The sequence below is a fragment of the Egretta garzetta genome, unplaced genomic scaffold (assembly GCF_000687185.1).
Source record: "Egretta garzetta isolate BGI_Z169 unplaced genomic scaffold, ASM68718v1 scaffold139, whole genome shotgun sequence".
Lineage (NCBI taxonomy): Eukaryota > Metazoa > Chordata > Aves > Pelecaniformes > Ardeidae > Egretta > Egretta garzetta.
This window is the reverse complement of record NW_009260832.1, coordinates 2,424,477-2,442,857: the sequence shown is the minus strand read 5'-3', so window position 1 is coordinate 2,442,857 and position 18,381 is coordinate 2,424,477. Positions and strand designations below refer to the sequence as shown.

Here is an 18,381-nt window from a genome sequence, read left to right as displayed (position 1 = left end):
CACACATTGCCGGCCCATTCCCCGCTTTTCATCCACCAGCACCCCCAAGTCCCTCTCGACAGGGCTGCTCTCGATCCTTTCTTCCCCCAGCCTGTACTGAAACTGGGGGTTACCCCGACCCAGGTGCAGGACCTTGCACTTGGCCTTGTTGAACCTCATGAGGTCCACACAGGCCCACCCCTCCAGCATGTCCAGGTCTCTCTGGATGACATCCCGTCCTTCTGGTGTGTCAACCGCACCACTCAGCTTGGTGTCATCCGCAAACTTGCTGAGGATGCACTCGATCTCACTGTCTAAGTCATTGATGAAAACATTAAACAGCACCGGTCCCAGTACGGACCCCTGAGGGACACCACTCGTATGTGTTAGTACTTTTATTTTCCATTTCTTCTGCCTTTAACTTTTTTTTAGTTTCATGGTTTGCGGTGAGACAATGGGTTCTTCCCCAAGTAAATATGATAAACATACTAAAATAGCATATAAGCCAACCAGTAATTTGATTTTTTTTTATTAAGTAGATTACATTTTAATTAGGAAATTATGTATTCAAGTTAGTTTTCCTAGTTAATTCTAATTAAAACTGTGAACCCCTGAGAGCTCAGCCTACCTTGATCTGTAGATTTCAAACTTCATGGACTCATGGGCATGAAAACATTAAGTAATATACCAATGGCAATATCACACTAAATCCTGTGCTCCCTACTGGTCTTAGTTTTAGGTTTTTCTTTCCCTGAAATTCAAAGCAATGTCAGGGGATCTTTCAGGCACTGCCCATGAGCTGTTGACTGGAGACTGTGCAACCAGGCTGTGCTATAGAAGTCCAATGAACAGTGTAATAGAGAAAAGGAGCTTTCAGAAGAACTATATAGCAGAAAAAGTGCCGTCAAAAGAAAAATAATAATAATTGTGCTTTGAAACTGGAAAGCATTCTTAAAACCATGTTAGAGACTCTGTTTGCCATGGATTATTCATCTACTTAAACAGAATGGTTTTTAGCTTCTTCTGAGAGCTCTGTGTAACCACCACTGAAGAAATGGGATTTCCTGGTTTTCTTATCAATGCACGCTAAGTGCTTTGTAAATGAGTTGACCTAAATCCACAGAAGTACAGAGGTGCTCTGCCATGCAGAGATTTTTAGTTCTTAATTACCCAGGTGCCACACAGAAGGCACAAAAGGATTTTACAGAAGCCAGCAAGGAAGAAATGCCAAGGAAAGGAGCAAAGCACAAGCTGTGTTCTTAAAAGATACTTGAATACCAAACTCCAGTGTAGAAAGAGGTGCTGCAGTCTTCCCAACATTCTTATAGCTGAATCTAAGGCCAGCTCAATCTTCTAAGCAGGAAACACTGGGAGAAACAAACTCAGAAATGTTACTCGTTCCATAATTTCTAAGGTGCTGTACAATTATATGGGGAAACATGACTTTAGATTCCTTCTTTACAGTAAAGAAGGATTTGGAAAAAGATCCTCAGCTTCCTGCCTTGGAGGACAACCAGAACAAGTGGATGCTCTGTGACTGTTCTGGTAGTGGTTTCTCACACAGAGGTCAGTGGAATGGAACTAAGATCCCTTGAGTGGCACATTCCTTTTCTTTTTTTGTCCTGAGTTTGACAGAGGTATGTGCTCCTTGAGACAGGCTGTTCTGGTAGCTATAGCTCATTATTCTCACCTGAGTGGCATCTGATGTGAAGGAGTTCTGCTGGCTAATTATGTGCTGAGCAGTCAGGTGTTTCCTTTTTTTTTTTTTGGTATTAAATTTGCTGTGTTGTATGTTAGATGCATTGTTTTTCTTGTGTTATAGAATAGAATAGAATCATAGAATCACTTTGGTTGGAAAAGATCTTTGAGATCATCGAGTCCAACCTTTAACCTAACCCTGCCATCCCACCACAAACCCATGTCCCTAAGCACCTCATCTATCCTTCTTTTAAATACCTCCGGGGATGAGGACTCTACCACCTCCCTGGGCAGCCCATTCCAGAGCCTGACAACCCTTTCAGTGAAGAAGTTTTTCCTAATGTCTAGCCTAAACCTGCCCTGGCTCAGCTTCAAACCATTCCCCCTCATCCTATCATCTGTTACCAGGGAGAAGAGACTGACCCTCACCTTGCTACAGCCTCCTGTCAGGTAGTTGTAGAGGGCGATCAGGTCTCCCCTCAGCCTCCTCTTCTCCAGACTAAACAACCCCAGTTCCCTCAGCTGCTCCTCGTATGACTTGTGAGTACAGATAAATAGTCCACTCTTACCTGTAGTACTCAGTATTTTGTACATTTGCACTTTGTTATTCCTCCATGCTTTACATTCTTGCCTGTCACTGGCTTTCCAAATTATTGTTACATTGCTAGGGCAACTGGAACCAAACATGGTGTTTCATGCAAAGGACGTAAAATTGATTATACTGAGTGGCATTGTACTGTTTTCACGTATTGGACATCCTGCTTCTGGTGTGCCCTAGTGTTTTATTTGCTTTCCTTGACTGTACTTGAACAGAGATCTTAATTGATCTATCATAAAGACGGATAGCACCTGATGTTGAAGTGTTGTTAACTGAGAACTACATAACCTGTAGTCATTTGCTGCTAGTTGGAAGGACAGTGCATTGATCAAGCAGAAATTTGGTCTACAAATTGGATGTAGATGTTACTTGCACTCAAACCTGTGACTCTTTGAAAGACTGCAAGGTGCAGCTGGGACCTCTTGGTGCCTATGTTAGTCTGTACCCCGTTCACTTGGCCTGTCACCTCCACCTTTTGAAACCAGGTAACCATGAAGGATTTAGGCCAGCTGACAACGGTCCCACCTGGAGCACAATCCAGAGCCAACCACCGTGGAAGAATCAGTCAGAGATCACTTCTCTTGGCTGATATTGGGACCTGAATATCACCAGAAAAGGCACTCCTTTTCTCAGGCCCTTGCTATGACTCTAGCTAGGTCTTGGTATATCATTATTTCTACCTGTAAAACTAGATAGAAGGCCCTCCTCTGTAAACTGTTTTTGTTTCTGTAGATTAAAAGTGATAATTTAAAAGCTAGATATTACAAGATTTCTGCTTTGGCAGGCATCTCTTGGGATTAATATTCAGTGTTCCACTCTTGGGAATGTAAATGAAAGAAAAAAATATTTTTGAAGGATGTCTTTTAAAAGTCTAAGTGACCTCCAGTGTGGGAGAATATAAAAGGCTAGCAAATGAATGACTTCCAGGCCACCTGATACCTTCCATTATCAAGAGTGTTTTTCAAATATGTAAAATAGTATTTTTTTCCATTCCATATTAGAAGCTTTTTGAGAGCAGTCCTTTGGCTCCAGAGAATCAGGAGCAGAGAATTTTTACTGTAGCTGGCTCTTGCTGCTGAACATGACAAGCTGAGCTTTTTTAGCATTGCTCTCTCATGCTACAGAGTTTGACTTGTGCTGCCATTGGAAGCAGCAGTCTCCACACTTTTCTTTCTGAAGTCTGTAACTTCACCTGATTTTGCTACTGTATTTGAGCCACTTACTAATGATAATTTCCCCAAGAAAAATGATTCTTCTTCCTGGAATGCAAAAATAGAAGTCCAAAATTCTAACACTGTACATGAGCTTACTATGAGCATGAAGATAGGATTTCACATGAATTCTTCCAAAAATACATGAAAAAATGTATTTTTGTTTTTGCTTTGCTAAGATTTAGTCACACAAGATAAAAAAAAAATCCATTGTCATCTGTATGAAATATTGAGTTGCCTTATCACTGTATTTGTCATCGTTTTTTTTAATGCATCTTCATCTTTTTTCTCTAACTCATGGTACCAGCCTAGTACTCTATTCTGCTTTTTATATTCAATTTCTGACTTTTTTGTCAGTTAACATTTTTATATAGCAAAAAGGTATAGTTGGTATAAATGCATCAAAACAGCAAGTCTGAATTATGTTGATGAGAACTGGTCCAAACTTTTAAGAAAGATACTCAAATTTAGCTGGAATTTTAAAATGATAAAGACCAAAATTCAGACTGTATTGATAGAGCAACAAATGGAATCACGCTGAAAACCAGGAGAACAAACTAAAAAAAAAAAAATAATTTAAAAACCACAATGCTTTGAGGCCACTACTTTCCATCAGTTTCTCTTTGAAATGTCCAGGAAACAACACTGTGTACAATTTGGGCAAGGGATTTGGCATGTACCCTTTTTTTCCCTCTTCTATACCCTGGAAAGAAAACCAAGAATGAACATCTCACCTCCCATTAATATGGAGGCAAATAAAAAGAAGAAAACATGTGGACTTCTAGCTGGCAAGGCTAATGTGAGGCTAGGTGACCATTCTCTCTTAGTAAATGTGCACAAGTATTTGAAATAGGCTCATTCTTGGTGGGTAACTGAAGTCTGTTAGTAGTTTGTCTGACACCTACAAGGATGTCAGCTATGTTTAGAAATGAGAATTTTACACTTGAAAGTGGTGATCCAAATTAACAGACTCCTTTAAAAATAATATACCTGTAAAGAATAATCAGTTGGTATTCATCTTTTCTTTCTATCATCACTTTAATTTTCCACAGTTTGATCTTGTTTCACACACTCTGCTTTTTGAGGAAGAAATCCTATCTCTGTACACAAAAGTGAAATGACAACAAAACCTGTTATCATAGGCTTTGCAAACTACTGTAGTTGCAACTTAGATGCTTTACAATTATTTGTTCTGCTCATTGTACCTGAACTGCATTCATGGCTTGAGTCTCTCCCCAACCATGGGAGCTCTGAGCATTTAGACTGGTGTACTTCTCTTCTGCAGAGAGTCCTTTAAATTTTGGCTCCAGTGTCTGAGATAAGAATAATGGTAAGTTACTGTAAACAACACATACATATTTTGGTTTTATTTTGGAATTGCTGCTGACTGTATTAATAATAAAGGCAAGACTCTATTGCCTTAGTTGCTTATTAAACTGACTGATCATGACTCATTCTGTTCATTCCTCTTCTGAAGAATGGCACTAGGTATGAAGAAAAAGAGCAAATAATTTTGCAACAGAGTTACTGATACTTGGTCAAATGTTCTCCTATCCTTTCCAGATTTGTATGAACTTGAGTGTTGCCATGGTTTCTGCCGTGGGTTTCTAAGATATTCAGATGCTACTTTTGAAAAACTATTTCAATGATTAGAGTGTAAAGAACTTTCTGCCACAAATAAAGTCTTCAAAGGGGCCTTTTGTCTTTGAGTTCTGAAGAGATGAGGGAAAAAGTTAAGTAGCTTCCCCTCAGGACGCATTTGAAGGAGAAGTTGAGCCATCTGTTTGTTCTCTGCCCTCTTTTTCCTAATATGAAAGCCTTTACTAGGGCCAGAAATTGTTTCTTCTGACTGCTCAAACGATCCAAGGGAAGGGACACATTTCTCTTTATTGCTTCCTGGTAAGTGGAAAAAGGCCCAGATTCTCATCTCCCTGCGTCCCAACATTGGTATCCAACAGGGAATATGAGATGTGAGATTTCTCACTTCACATTGCTCTTACTTCTGTATATACAGAAGAGTTCAGAGCATCCAGAGGAATGGAAGGAGGAAAGGATAAAAGTTTCATCTCTCAGCCTCATTCTCTGACCTGCCAGATATTGGTTATTTAAATAGCTTGTCCTATTACTGGATCATTTCCATTAATTATTGGCTATCCCAAGAACTGTAGTCAGTGTGACATAAGATATATGTTAATAGTGTATTTTCTGGGATTTGAATGAAACTAAGCTGTACAGTGTAATGATTGCATATGTTTCATGGAAAGATTAGATAGTATTTAATGAAAGATAAAAGATTTGCAACACTGTCCAGGGAACAAGGTGAAAATTATGAGCATCAAACAGATTTTGTCTTCTGTTAGGGTATTGTTATGATCAAATTGGCAGTTTATTTTTTAATCTTTAAAACATGCTATGGGTAATGTTGGTGACCATTTAAAACACCTACAGGGAGCACTAAGATGGGATGAAGTGATGGCTTGTTGGCAGTTACTTAGCAACAGATGCCCTGCTGTGGAGGTAAACAAGTTCTTAATAGAGTGAATCAAATGAAGACCAAACTCACAATCATTGCATCTACAGAAAGGCTAGCATATAAATATCTAATCATACTGTATCACTGAAATGCATCATACTGCAAATAGAGCGGCTGGTTTGTTTAAAGAGTTGCTGTTACAGATACCAATGCTCAGTCTTTTGGTTCTCCAAAACATGCTTTAAGCAAAACACATATTTTACTCTAGAATTGAAGTTCACTAAGAACAGATGCATAGACAGTAACTGTAGCTCAGCTGCTGAGTAGCAATTAAGTTAATAAAAACTTAGCTTTCAATTTTGCATCTCAATCCTCAGGCAGAGATCCCAGTACTATGTCCTAAGTCCATGAAAATCTCTTTATTGATTTCTTAGAATGATAATATAAAGCAGATCTTAAACTTTGAAACACAAGCAGGTTTAATAGAAATAAACAGATAAAACCTTAATGAAAATAGAAACTGAAAAGGATTTAGCTGCAAAAAATAACATCTTTGCAAGCTGCGTCATAAAGAATGACAAGGATTGCAGAAAGAATAAAAAAGATTGGATCTATCCATATGCAAATAACAAACCAGAAACCCTGAAGAAGTTGTCAATATGGTGGAATCCCTGGGGATTTTTTTTCCTAACTTGCAAAGTACAGCCATGGAGACAGAAGAAGCTGAAGCACTTTTATCTGTCAAGGCTCCAACCAGATTTCAGCATAAAGCCCCAGAGTCATTGTGGAAGCAATGCTGGCATTATTATTGAGCTATTAAACAATTTTATCTCTTTCAAATACTCCCAATCCAAATTACCGCGGGAAGATGTCTCATTTCCATCCTCAGATCTGCTCATCTAAGCAAAAGTGAAAAACTAATCCTTTTTTTCCTTCCCCTTTTGGGGGTTTTGTTTTGTTTTATTGTTAAGGAAAGAGACTGCATCAAAATGCTAAGCAAGATTAAAGGTGCATCTAACTTTTGCAAGGGAGGGCTAGGAAAGAGAGTATTAGATCTTTATCTGAAGGAAAGAGTAAAATAGAAAGAATGGTGTCTTCCTGAATTGTAAAAAGCCTGCATAGTGCATCAGTTATTTTCATGTGTCACAAAATTATTATTGTTTGGTGATTCAGAATGACATGAGTACTGAGAGAGGAAGGTGGAGTAGCCACACTGTTCTGAAACTAAATATCAATAATTCTGTAATTCTCTTGAGAAAGGGCCCTTCATTGTTGCTGGTTCCCCTCTGTGAGGAATGGTCATAGGTAGTTTACAAGTAGATTTATCTACTTTGAGAAGAAAATATTTGCTCCCTAGACTCCACTGACCATATTGGCAAGATCTTGCTTATAGAGTGGGTGAGCAGCTAAAGTGTATGTGTCTACAGGCAAAATGACTACGTTTAACTTGAGAGAGCACACTTCCAGTACCTTGTGGGCCTGTCTCTCATCTCCCTCTTAAACCTGAAGTCTTTGGCAAATTCAGGTCATAATCTGCCTGCAATTTTTTTTCCTGGTGTGTTTGTCTCCTGCCGTTCCCTATTCCCCCTGTTGGCACTATATCAATTATACAAGCATTCTTGGAGAAGCTGCTTAGAGGGTCAGAGGTGAGTTAGTGCTAACTTCATAGTGTTTCTCTCATTTGGCAATTAACTCTTCCTTTTTCTCCTTTAGGGTTTAGCACAGGATTAAAAAGTCATCTGCCAGTAAACTGGTGTTTAAAATACTGTTGCAAAATGAAGCCATCCAGCTTGAGCATAAAATACCAGTAATGCTTTGCACTGTCCTTGTGTCTGTTAGTTTATTTCAAAGAATTCTCAATGAACTATATTATTCAATTCTTGTAATAAAGGAACTTCTTAATAGCCTTATTCAAATACAGTATTTTAATAAATTTAGCTGTCTTTTTTTCACTTATTCATTTAGATTTGGGGTCCAAATAAATTGCAGATCTTTATGATTTTTTCCAAAATCTTATTGAACCATCCTTTTTGAGAAGCAGGAGCATTGGGTTTCCCCAAATTAGTTTAGACATCTCAGTCATAGATAGCACTGTTTCCATGTCTTCCACATTGTTAGTGTTGAGGGCATTCTTTTATGTCAAAGGGTATTGTAAAGTAATTTTCTGTCTTAGTGCAAAAGTAAGCTGGGCAAGTCTTTCCATATCTTGTTGTTTTTTAAAAATATGCCTTTTTATTACTCCATTATTGTCCTAAAGAAGTCAGAAATCTTACAGCAATTATTGCAATTATTATTTAATTGTCTTTGGGAGTGGTTTCAGGACATTATTATTATTATTATTATTGTTTTATTATTATTTATTATTAAGTGAAACTTCCATGCTGCTCTATAAAGATTTAAAAGAGAAACTCAAACTTAGAGAAAAAAAGATACAAAAAATTAGAAGTAGTCCTTGAATGTTTAAAATCCCTGCATATGTCATTGATATTTCATCTGAAATAAGGAAAAAGAAAAATTAAGAATTTTAACTTGTCATTGTTTGCTTATAAGTATATGTAAGAAGCTGCTAGAAGCTGTATTTAAATCAATGGTGAAAGGGGCAAAGTTTCAAAATATCACAAGTTTTGAAGCTGTCGGTACAGCTAGCATCCTGTTTTTCATTGTGCTTCATGCATGCAGTTAATGCAGATACAGCAGTTTCTTTGAAACAACTGGAACTGATAGAGACATTCCTACTAATCCAGAGAAATTGATAAACACCTCAGGGTTTTCAATTGCTTGTTAAGTATTATTGACTATAGAATGAAGCATCATTTGAATCTTCAAGAAAGTGCTGGAGAAAAAAATGATACCATTAATGAAAGATCAAACACAATAGGGAGAGGCTGGAGGCCATTTACAGATGACTGAAATGGCAAAGATGGAAAAGCAAAGCAAAGTGTCACTCCACAGGACACATCTTCCTTCCAGTTAGAGAGTGGTAGAAGCTATATTTTTATTTGCACAACAGAAGGCACAGATGGTATTGAATTTTCACAGCTGTCTTCCAGTAAGAGTTACGGATAGCGTGGATGAATGTAGTTATTGTCTAGACAGTGAGAAATCTTTATTTTTACCCATGTCTTTGTCCTTATTATTGCTAACAGCAAAATATTATAAAATCATAGAAAAATGTTGCTGTATTCTCATTCTAACTAATTCAGTTTTTCAGCCCTTTGTACACACTGGAAAAATTATGTGCACAGGTGCTACTAGTACTAGTATTAGTCTTGTGAAAATCCCTGCAGTCTTACCAAACTTGTGAATCCCAAGAAGAGGGTAGTGAGAGTTCTGGTAGCACACGAGGCTCTGAGAATGAAACTAACTGGAAACAGAACTGGCTGGTCTAGCAGCAAACTGGTGCCTAGAAGTGGGACTCCTATTCCCCAATATGTCTTTTATCCATGGCAAGCTCCTTTTGGTTAAAGTAAGTCAGAAAAAAAATTTGGAAACAAAGAATAAAAGGAAAGCTTTTGATTGGATGAGTGAGTGGAATGGGATCGTGAATGCTAGGAATGGCACAGGAGAAGAAGCAGAACCATGTGGCTTGAGGAAACTCTGCCCTTGGATTCCACTTTTGTGCTTCAGCTGTCCCATTTACTTCAGCAGGGTTCCTCATATAAATGCATTTAAATAGTTAAATTTGTAGGTTTATAAGTAATAATGCCATCTATCACTTCTATAGGCTTGCTTATCTTAGTGACAAAAAGTTATTGTAGTTACTAACACTAAAATTTTATTACAGCACATTAGGAAAAGAATATTTTATGAGATAAAATTCTTCCTACTACCCTTGCCTAATATACTGTTCTTTTTTATTCATGCCTCTGATTGTTTCCCAGGGCAACTACATCTTCCCAAGCAGGCGCTTCCAGTGAGAAGTGGAGATTTCCTATTTGGCCAGAATGGAATGAAGCAGATATCAATGCAGAAAAATGGGACACTGGAAAAGTTGGAAAAGAGAAAGAAAAAACTGGAAAAAGTCCTGTTTCAGTAAGTTGCGTGACACACATCTATTATTTCCACTTTGGGTTTTGTACCTGTATTTAATAGAGTAATTATCACAACTTCAGAATACTGATAATATATTAGTTACTGATAATGTATTAATTATCAATCATATCTTTTCAATAAGTTTAAATAGTTCCCTACTAAACTAAAATAAGAAACTAAAAGTATTGTGCATTGTTTGTTTGTTGCTTCTTAAATTAACTGTTAACATATGTGTGTGCATTAATGTGTGCACATTAATAGTTAAAAAAAATGAAACCCCAAAATCTATTCTATAATGTAATTAAAACTAGGGGGGTGGAAACAGCTGAACTGTTACAGTATGTCAGAGCAATCCCTTCTCTAGGCACTTTCTGTGGACTCAAAAGGTTAAATGCACCCATCTTTATTATGGGAAAAATGGATGTTGAAGTCTTTTCTTTTGCACACCTTGGTTTCTGGACATGTGAAACACTGTCTGCAGCTCTAGTGTGCAGAGAATGGTTTGAGGGGATATAGTTATTTTGCAGAAAGTAAGCACCTACCAGATGCAGAAAAATTCCTCAGTCTTTCCAACTTTGGAATGACTTTCAGATCTCATCTGGATCTTTACTCCTTTATCATTACAGAATGTATGTGCTTTTCATGCAGGGTGGTAGTGAAATTGTTTCTTAAAAAGTTTCTTAAACTTAGCATTTTGAAGTCATATTTAAAATCCATTTAATACTGTGCTTAATCGTCTATTTTATATGCAAAAGAAGAATATATATTCTGTTTGTAGGTTATTTTTTTCCTATCCCAAGCTTAAATATATTGTAGCCCTATGGGGCCAAAGTACTCTTTTGTGAGAAGTTATAGGTTCTGTACTGAATGCTGCCATTAATTTGACAGGTAAATAATTTTCCTTTGTGTCTTTCTTCTGTTCCATTAGCACATTTGGTGTCTTTGGGCTGCATTCTGGACATGTATCTAGTACTAATCTGTTAGGTCTGCCCGATGTTATTATAAAAGATAAAATTTTAAAATAATTGTAACTGAAAATATTTCTTCTTTTTTAGCATAAGAGGCATTTTGAGGTGTTTACTGGACTATTCAGTTCTTCTGACACAGGCTATTATGAAACATTGCTCTTTTTACACATTTAAAGGAGTTGTTAAATATGTTGGTCACAGCAGATGAATTCACAGATCTGAAGAATTTTCTAACGTGGGATCTTTTGATCCAAGCAGCTAGCCCGAATTCAAAATCATATAGGGTATTTCAGTTAGCAACAGAGTTAGTGAGGGCATCCAGTACCTTTGAGTACACTTAGAACAAGAATATAAACAATCCTGCTTTCTTATGTGGGAAAAGGAATTGATCGGAAGCAATCTCTTTCCTTGTAAGGTCTTTTATCAAGCACCCCTACACAACAGCCTCTCAGAGCAGCGCCGTGTGCTGCTGAGATTGTGCATTTGACCTTGCCTGTTTCTCTTGTGCCTGTTTCTTGCCTGCCCTTCCTGTAGAACTTGTGGTTGAAGCTCCTGTCCTTAGAGCATGAACTCCTGAGACCCAGCAGTTGTCTGTTATAGCCACCTTAAATAAAAGATAAGTTAAACCTGATTTTGTCAGCCAAGTTTAGCTGAACCTACAATATCCTTCTTCAAACTATTTTTGCACTTGTCAGCTAAAGAAAGGTGCGTATCTCTGGGTTTTTTTAGTGTTTCTTTGTGTAGTCTTCTGTCATTCTCACCTGCCTCCTTTGTCTGGTTTATCTGGTGTTTAAGTGCTAAACTTTCCTGTTACACCATGTAGTCAGGGTTGTGTGTCTCTGAAAGCAAAGTACAAACTCTGTTAATACAGTTCTGTATGGTCCAGTCTGTAGACTGGCTTCTTTTAGCTTTCAGAAAAATAATTATTGTTAAAAGGTTCTTTCCCCCCCCAACTTATCTTGCTTCCTTCAGGTATTTTAAATATTTGGTTGTGGATTGGTATGTTGAAGGAACTTACACAATGAAACAAATAAGAAAAAAATGCAGCCAAAATACTATTTTGGAGTCTTTGTTTTGTGTTTGTGCTTGGTTTTTATGCTTTTGTAATATATTTTCTTTTGCCTTCCTTTAATCAGTAAGTACTCAAAGCATCATAGTTTTTCCTTACCAGAAACACTTTCTCTTGGTTGGTCTGTAGAAGGTGAGTAGAGTACATCATGGCCTGTGAAATACACCAAACGTGTAATATGGCTAAAAGCTATTTAAAATTCCAGGTGCAAATAAAAGGTACTAACCATGTAACCCATTAGTTTCTCAGTCAGCACAAGCAGTATCAGGGGAGGCCTCTCCTCATCCCACATTGTACTATTAAGTAAACGGATAACATATATCCTGACGCTTTCTGTTCACATGGAGAATAAGTATCACTTTGGAAATAAAAGTTTGAAAATTATATGAGACTCTCCCTTGAATGGTTTGTATGGCAGTTTTAAATGCGTGGAACCTGCTTTGTTTGTGTCTAAATATAGCTTTAGATATTTACTTTCAGTCTTTATTATAAAAGCTTTAGAAATAAGTGAGTTAGAAAAAGTACTTAGAAACAACTTGGGAGAAGAGTGCCTGAATTAAAAGCTTAAGCAGTTTTTATGGAGATTTCTCCGAAAGGTGGGAAAAAAGGAAACATTTTATATAGACCTATTTAGACGGTGCAGGACACATACACCTCTCAGAACAATACAAGCAGTTTTTGTGCTGAATCTTCAGTTTGGGCTTTGCACTCTTTCAGTTCAGTTATAGATACTATTAGTTCCTTTTTATGCTATTTTTCCCCTTAAGTGAATTATTGTGTGAAAAAGATATTATTTTAAATCTTGTGAAAGATACAATACTGTAATTAATAAAAAAATGTTCCGTTTTTGTTCATACATGTTTTCTGTAGTATGTCTTTGAGGATCCTGAAGGGAAAATAGAATTGCCAGCATCCTTAAAAGTGCATTCTTGGAAACGTCCACATGAGTTTTTAATAAATGAGGTAAGAAACAAGCAACGTCATAAGAAAAAAATGCTACTCACGTAGTAGAGGAAATCAGTTCAACAGGTAAAACCCTCTTGACCATGAGTAGTCATCCTGTCTGGGAGACAGTTGTACACCGAGGAGTCACTGATCCACATAGCAGTTAACCTGTGCTGCAGACACAGCTTGTCCTTCAGGCCAGCGTGGTGCTCCGTGTGATTCCTGGCCACTGGATAAACTCCGCCAGTGTATTGTAAGGGAGGAGCCTGTGGCCTCTTGTTACTGGCAATTACACCATCCACAACTCCTTGCCTTTATCTAAGTGCAGCAGGAAGTTCTTATGTGAACATCCTTTCTGTTTTACAGTAGAAATGATGAAAAGAGTTGTTTTCTTTTAAAAAAATGGTATAACAGCTCAAATCATAGCTCAGTAACAGCGAAATGGGGTAACCCTTCTGATGGATGGGGTCTGCACAGAGAGCTGTGCATGGATCAGAAGCCTGTTTGGTGCTGCACAGCTTGGGGTTCCCAGAATCTAAAAGAACATAAGATTATCTTTAGTAATCTCTTTCTTTACAGTTAGCTCTAATAATAGCATTTTAAATGACACTATACGGAGTCTGAGTGCAATCACCGTGGACCAGCATGTCCTGGTGCAAAATGTTGTGGTAGTGCATCTTTCCAAGTCTGCTCTGCTTTTTGACTCCACATTCATTTAGAAGACACCCGGACAGAGAGATGCTTTCCTGTTTTTCTTTGTGTTCTTGTTTTCTCACTTAAAAATCAATGTCATGGCAAAACAGGTTCTGTTTGTTGCAACTAAGGCTTCCCTTGAGCAGGTGCCTGAAGTAAATATCTATCTTGAAACCATAAATTAGCTTTACCAGAAATACAGTACTTTTTCTCACTTCAATTGCTATATTTCTCCAGTCTGCATATAGAACATGTCCATGTCTTTGACAGTACTTGTCTGGAATGTAACCATAACATTTTAAAAGTATGCAAAGCTCTTATTCAGTTTATATTTAAAATTAATTGCAAAGAAAATAAACAGCCTACCATTTCAAAGGTTAGTGTTCTCCAGTGCCGTTGCTAATCTAAGTTTTAAAGTGTTTTTGCTTCAGATGAAATGCTGAAGTTTTAAAACACTTTGACCACCCTTCCAACATTTTCAGGCTTGTCAGTTTTCCTTTTGTCAGCTTGTCAGTTCTATTTTTTATTAACTAGACACTGAACAGGTCCAAGTTTAATTTTTTATGGAGGAAGGAGAGGGGGAGGTCAAGGGAGTAATTGACAAGACCAAAAGATTGGATGAGAAACACTGCCAAAATGCGTAAACTGAGTAGAGGTATCTGAAAGATGAGGGCAAGAGAGCTGGCAGCCCAGAAAGCCATGTAAACATGTATCTGTATTAAAAATATTTTAAATCTATCTTTAGAGCACTGTGAAGAAAGCATTTGTTTTCTTTAAGACTAAGGACTTTAAGACTACGGCTTTAAGACTAAGGCCTTTAAGACTTGTAAGATTAAAACTTTGGTGCTTGTTTTGGTCCAATGTATTTTGAATCAAGAGGCTATGATTACTAAAAATTTTATAAGTCGTTAAAAATTAATGTAATTGTCAAGTGATGAAAGCCTATTAATATGATATAAGTTGCTGCCTAATCTATTAGTAACTACAAAAGAAAGAGTAAACAAGCCTATTTAATGTGGTAAGCAAAGAATCAAGTAATGATCACCACCAGTAAGTTATGAGAGTCACAGATGTATTTAGTTCAATAAACTAGAATCCTAGTATGTTATTTCTAAACTGCTTACAAAAAGAAAAGGGACTGTATAAACAAGTAATAGTCATCAAAACTGTGTCATACAGTCAAAGATTTGATAAAGTCAGCATTCATACTGATACAATACCACTTTCTAACTGACCATAAGGAAACAAATCCTTTTGAATCTTGGTGGGGAGCCAAGAAAATCTCAAAGTATGAGGCAGTGCTATGATCATGATTTAAATGCAGAACTGCAAATATTATGAAAAGATTGAGGGAATCTCAATTTAATCATGTAATCATTTCATTTGGTACTCTTTAAATCTCCTGGTAAAAATAATGATTTTTTAAAATTCTGAACATCTAGATTTTAAGACATTTTTATTAAGCAATACAAAAGCAGCTACAAGATTTGCAAACTGATGGCCTTTAATTTGCAAATGTCTAATGAATGTTTGCCAAATGTCTAACATTTGTATGTCACTACTGTTAAACATTAGTGTTCTTTTTTTTTTTTACCAGATAATTTAGCCATGAACTTAACTAATTTACTTTCTCCTAGATTCCTGTGGTTGTCAAAAATGAAGCCTCATTTGACCTTTTTTCAGCAAATGAGCATCTATTTTGTAGTGAGGTAGGTAGAAATACATTAATGTCCCTTTTAAAAAATATTTTCTTTCATTCTTTTTAACTTTTTGGATTTCACTCCAAATTTCTACCATGAAGAAATAAGTTGTGACAAATTTTGTAAGTTAAAAACAATAATGGAATAAAATAGCAAGAAATCATCTAGATTTTCATAATTACTGTTTTCCCTTTTTTTGGAATTTGAAAAATTAAATCAATGATGGCAAGAGATTTTCCAAACACTTTTTTTTTTTTTTAAATATACAGTCTATGAACTACGAAGATTATTACTGGATAATATTCTCTAAAGCTAAGAGCAAATAAAAGACATATTAGAAAGGATTTATGTTTTTCATTGAAGCTTTCCCAAAGTCATGTTCTTAGTGTGCCTGCATGAGTGTGCAAATCTCTATCACCCAGCTGGTCGTCTTCTCTCCAGAGTTGAATAAATGTTTTCTACAGATCAGGGGAAGCTACAAAGCAGGTAGAACAAAGGCATCTGAGTGCCTTCCTGAATATAATATTACTTCATAATTTCTATTTTATTCAGTGCTTCAATGCAAATGCAAAATTCAGCACCAGAGAAACTGTATGGAAAGAAGCCACCAGAAAAGAGATTATGTAAATCTTGCTGTCCATAGAACCACTAATTAATTTTAGGGGAAGTCTCTTGTAGTAAAAGTTTATTCTCATTCTTGTTTACATAAATCACTGTAACAGTCTGGTAATACTTGTGAAACTATAGCATACATCAGAAATCTGCATTAGTTAAAGAATCTATTTTAAATTTTAAATAATATTAAATAATTGTAATTATTTAGGATTGTTTTTTACTGAGTACAAATAGCAAGTATTAAAGCCAATATTGATTTTTAGCAGCTCTATCTAGTAATAAGCAATTAAACAAGTGACAGTTCATAAGTCCTGTAACAATTTATTTTGAAATCATATGTTCTCATTTTTCTTTGTTAAGTGATGAACAGCATAATTTATATTGTGCCTTTACTTAGGTTCATGAAGTTTTGAGTTATTGTAGGTAGATATTGTGATGATTTTGAGAAAAAATTTTACCAGTTAAATTAATTTTTGCATGAAACTATAGCTATACTTTTATGTCACTTCTTCATTTAAAACAGGAGCTTTTTATTCTTTGATTGTTATAACTTGATTTTATTTTTCTAAAAGATGTAAGGTGAAATTTTTTTTTCTGTTTTTCTCTGTTTTCAGCTGATGAGATGGATTATAAGTGAAATTTATGCAGTCTGGAGGATATATAATGAAAAGGCCTTAACTAATGGAACATCCACCCTTTTTTGGAAACCATGGGAACACATTTATGCCTTATGTAAAGCTACCAGGGGACACATGCCACTATACAATAGCTATGGAAAATATGTAGTGAAACTTTATTGGATGGTGAGTACTTCCCGCCAGCAATATATAAGTATTATGCAGCTAGCACGGCAAATTGTTATGGTTAGTGTAAGTATTTATTATTATTGAAAAGCTATGGATTTGTAGAAGTGTTGACAAATTGTTGATCCATGTTAATAAAAATGCCTTTTACAGTTCATGTGATTTTTTTGTACAACTTAGAACTTGACAAAACAGAGTTATTACTTGAAAAGGCAACATTATGCTTTTTGTAGACTATGGAGAATTTTGCTGATCATTAGGAGATTCTTTTCTCTGGGCACTGCAACAAGATACTGCATTTGAGTTCATTTGTTTATTTCATTGTAGAAAGAGGATCCAATAATAGCAGTTGCTAATGTTGCATATATTCAAACAAATTATATAATATATAATTCAGAGGCTTCAGCTGCTCAAATTAAACATTTTCATATCAGTAGATCCGGGTACGCTATGGACATATTCAGTGTGCCTGCTTGAGATACCTGCTTTAGGTATCACACCAACCGTCTGTGGCAGCAGAATTTAAGTAGATTAATTTAGGTGGTGAAGTGGTCTGTTATTGTCAATGGGGATAGGTGTGGTTTTTCTCCGGGAGTGATTAAGTTGTCTCACATACTGAGTGAGGAGCTACCAGAATTAGTCAAACAAACATTCAGAGTTTCTGAGAGTTTTCCTGGAGGGTAAGCAGCTGACTTACAGCTTTGTATTAGGTACATCTGTCTATGCAGATACCAAGCACTAGATTATTCTGTGAGAGTGCATGAAAAGTTAGAGAGAGTTCATATCTTTTATCAGATGGCTGGCTGCCACCTCTTGTTTTGCATAGAATATGATGGTTAGAGCACTGATGAAGGAGTGGAAGAACTGAATATTCTTCCCTTCTCAGCTGTCAAGGACCAATGCTGCCAGTTTCTGCAAGGAAACTTCCATGACTACAGCTTTGGTACATTTCTGCAGAGCAGTCAAAGGGACCAAAACCCAAAGGGTGACGCCTGGATTCTTTTCCAAACTTTCAGCATCATGTGGACTTTAGATTGTCATGTGTTTACCTTGGGTCTATTCCAGCTTAACAGAGGTTACAGAAGCATTGAATATAGTTGGTTACAAATGGAAAAGAAGGTCATTCGAGTGGAGAACTTCTTGGTGAAATACAGAAAGGTCCAATAGCTAGAATTTGACTTTAGATAAATTCAATCCAAAATAGACCATAATTAATTAGAAGAAAAGGCAATTAAATATTGAAAGAATTTTTGAGGGAAATGGTATATTCAGCATTACTTCATATCCTTACAATGTGATGAATTAATTAAAAAAAAAACTTGCTCATTTTGCTTTCTGGGACAATATGTTATTAATATATTTGCATGGAAAAAAACCCTCATATAGTAAAAAGAAACCACCAAAGACTGAAGGAAATGCAAAAGGAGAAGAGGAGAATCAGGAAAGAACAACCTGGAGAGTTTTTAACCCATGGTAAAAAAAAAAAAAAAAATAGAGGTCTCTTGAGGAGATGTTCTCAGCCAATAGGAGGCAGTCAAAAGAAAGAGCATCAATAAGTTGCAACTTATAAGCAACATAAGAACGAAACTCTTAAATT

At 36.4% G+C, this 18,381-nt stretch overlaps 1 protein-coding gene across 1 annotated transcript in view; it reads left to right on the top strand.

Annotated features, from left to right (window-relative positions):
- Positions 1 to 18,381, top strand: part of ADGB (androglobin) — a 119,113-nt gene that overhangs the window by 8,834 nt on the left and 91,898 nt on the right. Inside the window, exons 2-5 of the mRNA XM_009646975.1 lie at positions 9,841 to 9,991; positions 12,899 to 12,991; positions 15,304 to 15,375; positions 16,596 to 16,784. Coding sequence (XP_009645270.1) covers positions 9,841 to 9,991; positions 12,899 to 12,991; positions 15,304 to 15,375; positions 16,596 to 16,784 — 505 coding nt within the window. The remainder of the gene's footprint in view (positions 1 to 9,840; positions 9,992 to 12,898; positions 12,992 to 15,303; positions 15,376 to 16,595; positions 16,785 to 18,381) is intronic.